Consider the following 9,777-nt stretch of genomic DNA (forward strand, 5'->3'; position numbering starts at 1 on the left):
CTTAATAAATCATAAATAATAATTTGGAACTAAATATAATATTAAACAAAGGAAGTGGGAAATAAAAAAAATTTCAGCATAAATTTCGGTCCGAGAAAATTATTGATAATTGATTATATTTTCTTTTTAGATTTGATTTGAACCCCGACATTTATTTAAACAGACGAATGAGTTAACCACTCGACCAATCTAAATTAGTAATAATTGATTATAAATTTAATTTTAATAATTTTGATATATTATTATAGTATAATTTAATCTTAAAATTACATTAATTAAATAAATAATTTATACATTTAAATAATTTACAAAATCACATTATATTATAAAAGGTTCTTAAAATGTTGTCCTTATCCTCTATTTTCTATTATTTCCATCTTGTTTTTTCTTATTTCATCCTCTCATCCAAAAAGGCATGGACAATCCGGGAATTATGGGGGCAACAAGTAACAACGGAATCAAAATCAAAATTCAAATTGGCTAAACTCAACGGTTAGTTAGTAGCATCCAGCCTGGAACACTGGGCCATAACCGCAACCATCCAAATAATACAAAAGCTCTTCCCGTTTTTAACCATGGTCAACGTAACCCTAGTTAACTTTTAACCGCACATTTCAAATTTAGGCACCAAGCCTTTTTCTCTCTTTTCCACCCTTGACGCTGGCGCTTATTTAAACGCCAAACTAAAACATAGCAACTCACCATTTCAATCTGTGACAAAGGCGTCTTAATAAACGCCGCTCCAGAAACTTCTCTTTTCAATTTTCCATTTTAGGGTTTATTTTCCCTTTCCAATTTTCCCGAGAAAATGAGAGAGTGCATTTCGATCCACATTGGTCAGGCCGGTATCCAGGTCGGAAACGCCTGCTGGGAGCTTTACTGCCTCGAACATGGCATTCAGGTACCTGAAATTAGGGATTTTTTATTCTTATTTTCCTTCGAATTGGTTGGTTTTTTCAGATCTAGGGTTGCTGAAATCTGTGTTTCCTCTTTTGGTTCAGCCCGATGGACAGATGCCGAGTGACAAAACCGTTGGTGGAGGAGACGATGCCTTCAACACCTTCTTCAGTGAGACTGGCGCCGGAAAGCACGTGCCACGCGCCGTCTTCGTCGATCTTGAGCCCACCGTGATAGACGAGGTGAGGACCGGAGCCTACCGCCAACTCTTCCACCCTGAGCAACTCATCAGCGGCAAAGAAGACGCTGCCAACAATTTTGCTCGTGGCCATTATACCAGTAATTTCTTCATTTCGATCCCTAATATAATATCCATTTATGATTTGATTATCATTTCCTATTTTGATTGAAACGGTGCGTTTGGTGGTTACAGTTGGGAAGGAGATCGTTGATCTCTGCCTTGATAGGATCAGGAAGCTTGCTGATAACTGCACTGGGCTCCAAGGGTTCTTGGTGTTCAATGCTGTTGGTGGTGGAACCGGTTCTGGTCTTGGTTCCCTTCTCTTGGAGCGTCTTTCTGTTGATTATGGAAAGAAATCTAAGCTTGGGTTCACTGTTTACCCATCTCCCCAGGTTTCTACCTCTGTTGTTGAGCCCTATAACAGTGTCCTTTCCACTCACTCCCTCCTTGAGCACACCGATGTCGCCGTGCTTCTCGACAATGAAGCCATCTATGACATCTGCAGGCGCTCCCTTGACATTGAACGCCCCACCTACACCAACCTCAACCGCCTCGTCTCTCAGGTAAAATTTGTTTCAAAGCTTGTTAGGAATTGCAATTTAATAATTTGAGTTGATTCCTGTGGATTGTTGGTTATTCAACTTTGTTTGTTGATTGTTGTTGAAAAAAGTTGGATATGAAGATGCATGCTTTCTTTTGAGCTATTTCCATAAAACTTTTAAGGTGTGGCTAAGTAGGTGCCTTGACAATTTTAATGTATTGATTTTTGCAGGTGATTTCATCCCTCACTGCCTCTTTGAGGTTTGATGGTGCACTGAACGTTGATGTGACTGAGTTCCAAACTAACTTGGTTCCATACCCAAGGATCCATTTCATGCTTTCATCCTATGCACCTGTTATTTCTGCTGAGAAGGCCTACCATGAGCAGCTCTCGGTTGCTGAGATCACCAACAGCGCATTCGAGCCGTCCTCCATGATGGCGAAGTGCGACCCTCGCCATGGCAAGTACATGGCCTGCTGCCTGATGTACCGTGGTGACGTGGTGCCCAAGGATGTGAATGCTGCTGTGGCCACCATCAAGACCAAGCGCACAATCCAATTTGTGGACTGGTGCCCAACTGGTTTCAAGTGCGGTATCAACTACCAGCCACCAACAGTTGTTCCCGGCGGTGACCTTGCCAAGGTGCAGAGGGCTGTGTGCATGATCTCCAACTCCACCAGTGTTGCTGAGGTGTTCTCAAGGATTGACCACAAGTTTGATCTCATGTATGCTAAGCGTGCTTTCGTCCACTGGTATGTGGGCGAGGGCATGGAAGAGGGTGAGTTCTCTGAGGCTCGTGAGGACCTTGCTGCTCTTGAGAAGGATTACGAGGAGGTTGGTGCGGAGTCTGGTGAGGGTGAGGAAGGTGAAGGAGAGGAAGACTATTAGACTGCCGCCATGATGATGTGTTTCTTGTTATGTGCCTTTCTGTTTTCTATTGGACAAGTTGTTTTAGTTTTTTGATGCTTTGCTGTGAAAACATCATGTTTGTGCTTCTACCTTAATAGCACAATGTTTAATCCACTTTTGGTTTTATATTTGCAGTTTTGCACTATTATAATTTTTTACTAATCCACCATGCGTTTCCTGTTTTAACGTTGCGCCTTTAAAGATTCAAAACCAGATATAGATGAATTTAGCGAAATTATAGTGTATCACCAACACTCTTCCATAGTAGCAAAATGTTAAGTTTCTCCTGTACGATCATTACTGATATAATTACTTATAGCACTGCTGTAGATTAGGTGCCAGTGACAACGACATAACTTGGATATATGATACCGCTTAAGGTAGACATTAGCAGCCAGTAACGGTCGAGATGTATGAGTAATGTTTTTGGCTTTTTTTAGTTTTGTTTTGTATTAATGCAGAGTTTAAAATTTATTCATTCACATTTTGGATAAACAATTAAAAATATTTTTGAATTTTGTTATTGACTAAAATATTTTCAAAGTTTATTCAATTAGTCTTTCTAGTTTTACTAAATTTTTAAGATCTTTTTCTTATATTATTTTTAATTTTATAATTAGGTCATTTCTAACGTAAAAAATATATTTTCACAAATTGAAAGTATTCATAGGCTAAAAAAATTAGATATGGAAGTAGAATGAGTATTATACATAGCGTGGTAATTTTTGGTGTTTTTTAAAACTATAGGAGGTACACAAATCTAAAAACTTTGGAGTACACAAATCAGACCACAAATCGAACCCTTCGGACTGTCCGATTTGTGTACTCCAAATTTTTTTAATTTTTTCAACACAAATCGGATAGTCCGAGTACAGAAATTGGACTGTCCGATTTATGTACCTAAAAATCGGATGGTTCGATTTCTGTACCTCTTAAAAATCGGACGGTCCGATTTGTACTATGTACATTAAATCATCCCACATTTTAGAAAAATATTATAGTAGATCACAATTTAGAAAAACATCATTGTTAATCCAATATTAAAAATAAAAAAGTGGTATTCATAACTAAAAACTTAATTAGATTTTTGACAGTATATATTTTAGGAGTTCTATTAATTTTAACATTTTTAATATAAAAAAGACCTAATTATAAAACTAAAAGTAATGTAAGAGAATCCAATTAAAAAAAATATATAAAAAAATTTAATTAAAAATTTAGTGAAATTATAGGATACAAATTAAATCACAATTTAAAAACATGTCTCAAAGTACCACATCAAATTTTATTACGTTTTTTAAGAATTTATTATTGATAACAAAATTTAAGAATATTTTTACCAAAAAAAAATTTCGGATATATTTGTAATAATTTATCCTTCAAATTTTTATAAAAAATATTTGGATAATTATTTAAAAATTATAAAAAAATCAAAGCAAATTTCAATTTATAAATTTTTTAACCTTATTATTCTTATGCTAAATTATGTTGAATATAATTCGGTGTAAACGACGTTTTCTGCACTCATTTGTTCACATGAAAATGAATGCAAAACGACCAATCATTACTATGAAAATAAATGTAGGGGCCATGAAAATGTATTATTGTCTATATACGACATGGTTCCAGGTTGGGAATCAAGATTTTATAAACACACTATCATTTTCACAGCTAACTTATGGTTTGTCAAGATCATCCCAAACACAAACAGAAACAAAAATTCAGAGAAACATGGCTGGCAAGTCATATATCATTTCAGTAGCGTCCAAGCTTTTCGACAAGACGATTCTCTATCTCAATTCTCTTCTTCATGATAGCAGAATACTTGGAACTCAGATTCTGATCACCAGCATTCACTGAAAGCTTGCAGCTCAGAGATGTTTTCTCCAATTTGCTCATGTACATATCAGAAATCGGTAAAAAGCCGCCTTTCTCGTTGCATAGCCAGCCGTGCGCCGCTCTCACTGCAGCCCCAAGAGAAGCTGAATCTGTTGCCAAGTTGAATAAGTCATTAGCTTCTACCAGAATGAAGGCTTATACTTCAAACATCAATAATCAATACTTACCAGGTCTTTGAACTGTATAAACATCACACCCAAAAATTGAAGCTACTGAATTAAGAATGCTATGGTTCGCTGATGCTCCACCAGTGGCTATAATTCGCTTTGGTGGAGAGGGCATGCCAAATCTTTCAGCATGAGCTCGCATCGACAGAAGTTGACCCTCGATTAATGCTCGCACCTTGAGAGTTTAGCAATTATTGCTTAGTACTCAATAATTATTACATAGTTTTTTAAAGTATTGAATATTTCAATTGGTTTCGAGGTATTGCTAACCTCAGACGGAGCGTCAAACTCTTCGACCTCCTTCTCCTTTAGTCCATCAAGAGAATTTTCTGAGAAATTTTCTAAAATGAATCGGTGGAAACCAACTGGAACCATGGAAAAGAAAATGTCAGTATTTTATTGTCGACAACAAAGTCAGATTGCTATTCAGTTAAAGCAACTTGGTCTGTAGGAATATTAGACAGGTACCTGGAAGAGGGGGTAGAATTTCATGCTCCTTGTAGTAGAAACCAATCTTGCCGCCTATTGAGACATATTGTAATGAGAAAAGAGAATGCCTTACTAAGAAAGAGTTATGTGATACTAACCATTTAGAGGTGGCGTTTGCTCTAGAAATTTGTTGAAAGTGTCCCAAGATTGCTCTGCGCATCGGTTGCGCACATCTGAAATTGTATACCATAGGGAGCGGAATGAGAAACTACAAAAACTGTGTATGTCTTGGAAATATATGCAATCGCAAACAACCATGACCGTAGTACCTTCTCGGGTAAGGGACCCATTTTTGTATACCAACATTACCATGTAACCATTTGCATCAACTGGATTAGGGAAGACATGTCCTTCTAAACCTGGATTAGGATCTTTGGTGATCATAAATACCTGAGATATGATAGAATGTGTTAATATATAAAGGGGTTTAATTTTAGATAGGTGCTATTTTCCCTATGTTATGCAACCGTTATCAGTTCTTAGATTCTCTAATGAGAAATTAAGACAGATTAACAGCGATACGACAACTTAGAATGATACCCACAAAATTCAAAAAGAAAGAGGTATCCTAAGATGATGAATTGTAACCTACAGTGTCACTGGTGCCGAGACTGATCGCAAGATCTCCCGGAATATTAAGCGTCAAACCTGCAGATCAAAATGGTTAGTATCTTACAATATAAGAAAACTTTTTTGTATGATGATGCCAGTTATAAAGCACCACAAGATTAAGTGTTGGGATTTTCATATGCAGGGATGATTTTCATCATTCAAACCTAGATATAATAAGAAAACTTGCCATGGTTTACCAAACACATCATAACTTTTAAATTAGTTGTAATGTCATATTAATTGAATCCTTCTCAAAAGTTATCAGTAATAGAACTACAAATGGCATGCCAAGTATAATATTTTAAGTAAGCGAACGAATACCGAAATCAGAAATACATAGCAGAATATACTAAAAGAAATTATAGCACCTGCCACACTATTAGGATTATCTCCAGACCACTGAACAACCAAGCACTCCTTGTTAAACTTGTACCTATTGGGAAACAAAGAAGCTTAAGTCATTAATTTAAGCATTTTGGTTCAGCAAAAGCAACGAATAACCATTTCAATCGACAAGTTGATGCGAAGAAATGATCTTTATAATACAAGTATACAAACTTTTGTTTGAACTTTTTGCAGACACCTAACATTGTTACAATCATCAACTCCAGTCAAAAGATTTTGACACATGTTACTGTTATCTCGGTTCGATTTATTGAGACTTGTTTATCTAGTTAATGAACTATTAAATTAATTGGAAATTGACCAGGTGCCATAAGGAAGGTAACAAACTAACTGCTATTTGTCAAAGTTTCATTGCATTCCAAAAGAGAAATAAATCAGAGAAGTGTGCAACAGACCTATCTACAAAATAAGGAGCAATATTTCCAGCAACGGCATAAGCAGGTGCTAACTTTCCAAGTTTAGACTCCAAATCAGGTGCAGTTGCCTGCAAAATAAACATTAGAATTCAAATAAGTATATTGATTGAACACATAAACATCAATAACCAAATTCAAGTAATAGCATTCACAAACCTCAAGTGCTACTTTAGACCATGTCTTCTCCTTTATATCCATCAAATTCATGCCGCCCCCGTCGGCATGATCAATGGAAGCGTATTCCCCAAGCAAAAGAGACGCCATGAAGGAGCTAACAAGTGAGATCCTCTCAGTGTTGTTATAAACATCCGGCTGAGTTTCAAATATCTTCTTAATCTGAGGACCAGTAAACCTCTCATATGCTCGCGAACCGGTCACTCGAGCCAACTCAAGAGCTCCCCCAAAAGCCTTCTCTAACTCCCTACACTGAGCAGTGGTGCTAGAGTCCATCCATATCGGAGATTCCTTCACCGAGAAGGCATCTCCGAGCTGAGCCAGCAATGGCTTAGCAGGATCCAATGATTGCAAAACCTGAGAGCTACCATTCTTCCAATAGACACTACCATGCTGCTGTCCACTGCCAGAGACAGCAGCAATCTTGCCGAAATCGACATTGGATTTCGACGAAAGCTTCTGAAACATAAGGTCAAGAGCTTCCACCCACATCAATGTGGGAGAAACAATTCTACCATTAACAGAGGTGTCTCTATAAACCCCATCTTTGGTTTTGTAATGGGGCAATTCAGAATCAAAGTGAACAAGTTCATTGGCAACAATATTGAGGTTTGAGTCCAAAATTGTAGCCTTTAAGGACCTTCATACCAATAAAAATTGAAACTTTAATTTCATGCAATTCAGATTCAAGTTACAGTATTACACCAATTATTCAAAGAACAAACATATGATATGATCAATCAAATTTCAATTGAAAAATAGCACATTGTGGGAAAAAAGATTAAAATTTTGGCGATGCAGATGGAGAAGATGAACTCACTGGGTGGAGCTGTCGAATCCGAGAAAATACGAATCCTGGGGAAGATCGAAATCAGCCATTGGAGCAAAATCACAAGCTATACTTTTTCAGTGGATTTTCTGGAAACAAAGAGGAGGTAGAAATTGGATACAAACTTTGCAAAATCAAATCATTTATAAACAAAAATTTTGGATGAGAAACTGAGAACAACTTGGGACAGAGTGTTTTCGGGTATTCCGTTAATTATTGTTTTGGTTATCCGGTGAGGTATTTCCGACGTGGAGAAATAAAATAAAAAAAATTAACTTTTTATGAATTTCCTTTTTTTATTTATTTTGAAAAGGAAATTTGGCTTTTTATCTTTGAAGTGAATCTGCAACTTTTAATCAGGATTCAAATCACTTAGAGGTTGGATGGTTTTTTTAGGAGAAAATTATTTTAAAGAGCGGTTAGAAAGATTTAATTATTAAAACAGATTTTTAATATTAAAATTATTAAAAAAGATTAAATTTTTTTATGATATTTAAAAAGATAAATTAATTTTTTTATAAGAAGATAAATATATTTTTAATTATTTATTTATTTATTTATTTTTTATAATTTTTATGTTGATAATTTTTTTTTAAATTTTAATAATTTTTATTAATTATTTATTTATTTTTATTTATTTTTTATTTTTATTTTTAAAAAATAATATTTATTTTTAATTTTTTATACTTTAAAAAATACGATTAGTTTGTGAAAAAAATTATTTTTAAATATTAAAAATAATAAAAATATGTTTGGTTGGTTTATTTTTAAAATATATTTTTAATATTTTAAAATTATAAAATTATTTATTATTAAATGTATAATTTTAGTTATTTAAACCTTTTATTAAGTTAACAATTAACTTTTATATCTTATCAATATGAAATAAATTATTTCTATAACAAAATTATTTTTCTTAATTTTTTAAACGTGATGATTTTGCCTTTGAAAATAGATATTTTAAATAAAAAATATCTGGAATTAATATTTTTTTAATACAAAAATAAATTCTTTAATATTAATTCAATATTTCAAATGCAATTAGATATTTATCAACCAGGTATATCTCAAATGGGATAGTCTCTCTATATTTATTTAGAGGTTACAGGGGTATCGGCTAACTTTAACAACTTTTTAAAATCATTAAACAATAACATTTTAAATTTTTAAAAATAAGATTTTAAATTTGTAACTGTTTCATCAACGTGAAACTCTATCCCTTCTCATCGCGTTGTTGATATCTCATCTTCAACTGTCCGTCGCACTACTATTGTACCCTCCACCACAACTCTTTTGTGCACTGTGAGGGGCCGACCTGTATTAAAATATCCTAAGTTTAAGAAAAAGAAACATCTAAAGTTTAATAAAAGAAACATCCCAACTTAATAGTAAAAACATTTTAAATTTTACAAAAGAAACATTCCACGTTTAAAAAAAAAATTTCAAATTTAATAAAAGAAACATCCCATAGTTAGTTTAATTAAAAAAACATTCTAAATTTTACAAAAGAAACATCCCAAGTGTAATAAAAAAAAATTTGAATTTGCACAAAAAAAACATCTGAATCCCACAAAAAGTGATAGTATACTAAAAGAAACATTCGAATCCTCGCAAAATAAAACATTCGATCATTAATTGCATGTTTTAGCCTGAAAAATAAAAAAAAATTGAGAAAATGATAATAGACACAAGCGACATTACCTTGTAATTGGCGGCAAACAACGGTCATAGTATTGCTCGTTCTGTGCACCAGGCGCAAGGGTGGGCGTCGATGGATATCTTTTTGAGGTTGGCGTCAGGTCGCACGGTGCAGTTGGAGTTGTTAGTTGGTTTCTCTCTATTCCTGGCAAGGAGCACTGGTAAGCAATGAAGTGGATTCTCAGATATCTTAGTGGTACTTCCAGAGTTTATTTATGCTTTGGGAGTGACCAACTTGTGTTGGATGGCTACACAGATGTGAATATGGCTAGAGATCCTAATTCAAGAAAGTCTACTTCTAGTTATATGATGACTTTTGCAGGGGAGCTGTGTCGTGGCAATTCCGACTTCAGAAATGTGTTGCTTTGTCTACCACAGGGCAGAATATATAGTTGTTGTTGAAGCTTCTAAAGAAATCTCGTGGATGAAGAAATTTCTACAAGAGTTAGGCATCAATCAAAAAAAGTTTGTGTTATTTTGTGACAGCCAAAGTGCTATCC

At 34.6% G+C, this 9,777-nt stretch overlaps 2 protein-coding genes across 3 annotated transcripts; one reads left to right on the forward strand and one right to left on the reverse strand.

Moving 5' to 3' along the window:
• Positions 1–380: 380 nt before the first annotated feature.
• On the forward strand, positions 381–2,716 carry LOC112765826 (tubulin alpha-4 chain). Of its 2 annotated transcripts, XM_072223689.1 has the most exons (5): positions 657–901; positions 1,002–1,236; positions 1,331–1,701; positions 1,911–2,369; positions 2,455–2,716. In XM_072223689.1, the coding sequence occupies exons 1-5, from the start codon at positions 809–811 to the stop codon at positions 2,578–2,580; spliced, it is 1,284 nt and encodes a 427-aa protein (XP_072079790.1). In that variant the 5' UTR covers positions 657–808; the 3' UTR covers positions 2,581–2,716. The 2 variants fall into 2 exon arrangements, with proteins under 2 accessions (XP_025667473.1, XP_072079790.1); XM_025811688.2 differs by having other exon boundaries at positions 381–901; positions 1,911–2,716.
• Positions 2,717–4,170: 1,454 nt separating this feature from the next.
• On the reverse strand, positions 4,171–7,829 carry LOC112765828 (xylulose kinase 2). The gene is made up of 11 exons (XM_025811689.3): positions 7,571–7,829; positions 6,733–7,390; positions 6,556–6,644; positions 6,124–6,188; positions 5,736–5,791; positions 5,413–5,533; positions 5,242–5,316; positions 5,123–5,176; positions 4,925–5,019; positions 4,655–4,829; positions 4,171–4,576 (listed from the first exon to the last, which is right to left on the reverse strand). The coding sequence occupies exons 1-11, from the start codon at positions 7,627–7,629 to the stop codon at positions 4,344–4,346; spliced, it is 1,680 nt and encodes a 559-aa protein (XP_025667474.1). The 5' UTR covers positions 7,630–7,829; the 3' UTR covers positions 4,171–4,343.
• Between the last annotated feature and the right edge of the window lie 1,948 nt (positions 7,830–9,777).

The sequence above is a fragment of the Arachis hypogaea genome, chromosome 17 (assembly GCF_003086295.3).
Source record: "Arachis hypogaea cultivar Tifrunner chromosome 17, arahy.Tifrunner.gnm2.J5K5, whole genome shotgun sequence".
In the NCBI taxonomy this organism is placed as follows: Eukaryota; Viridiplantae; Streptophyta; class Magnoliopsida; order Fabales; family Fabaceae; genus Arachis; species Arachis hypogaea.

Excerpts from the sequence above, each read along its gene's own strand:
- LOC112765826 (XM_025811688.2), top strand. The coding sequence starts at position 809 with ATGAGAGAGTGCATTTCGATCCACATTGGTCAGGCCGGTATCCAGGTC. Across the intron at positions 902-1,001 it reads GCCTCGAACATGGCATTCAG|CCCGATGGACAGATGCCGAG; the intron begins GTACCTGAAATT and ends CTTTTGGTTCAG. Across the intron at positions 1,237-1,330 it reads TGCTCGTGGCCATTATACCA|TTGGGAAGGAGATCGTTGAT; the intron begins GTAATTTCTTCA and ends TGGTGGTTACAG.
- LOC112765828 (XM_025811689.3), bottom strand. The coding sequence starts at position 7,629 with ATGGCTGATTTCGATCTTCCCCAGGATTCGTATTTTCTCGGATTCGAC. Across the intron at positions 6,645-6,732 it reads GGTCTAAAGTAGCACTTGAG|GCAACTGCACCTGATTTGGA; the intron begins GTTTGTGAATGC and ends TTTATTTTGCAG. Across the intron at positions 4,830-4,924 it reads AGTTTGACGCTCCGTCTGAG|GTGCGAGCATTAATCGAGGG; the intron begins GTTAGCAATACC and ends TAAACTCTCAAG.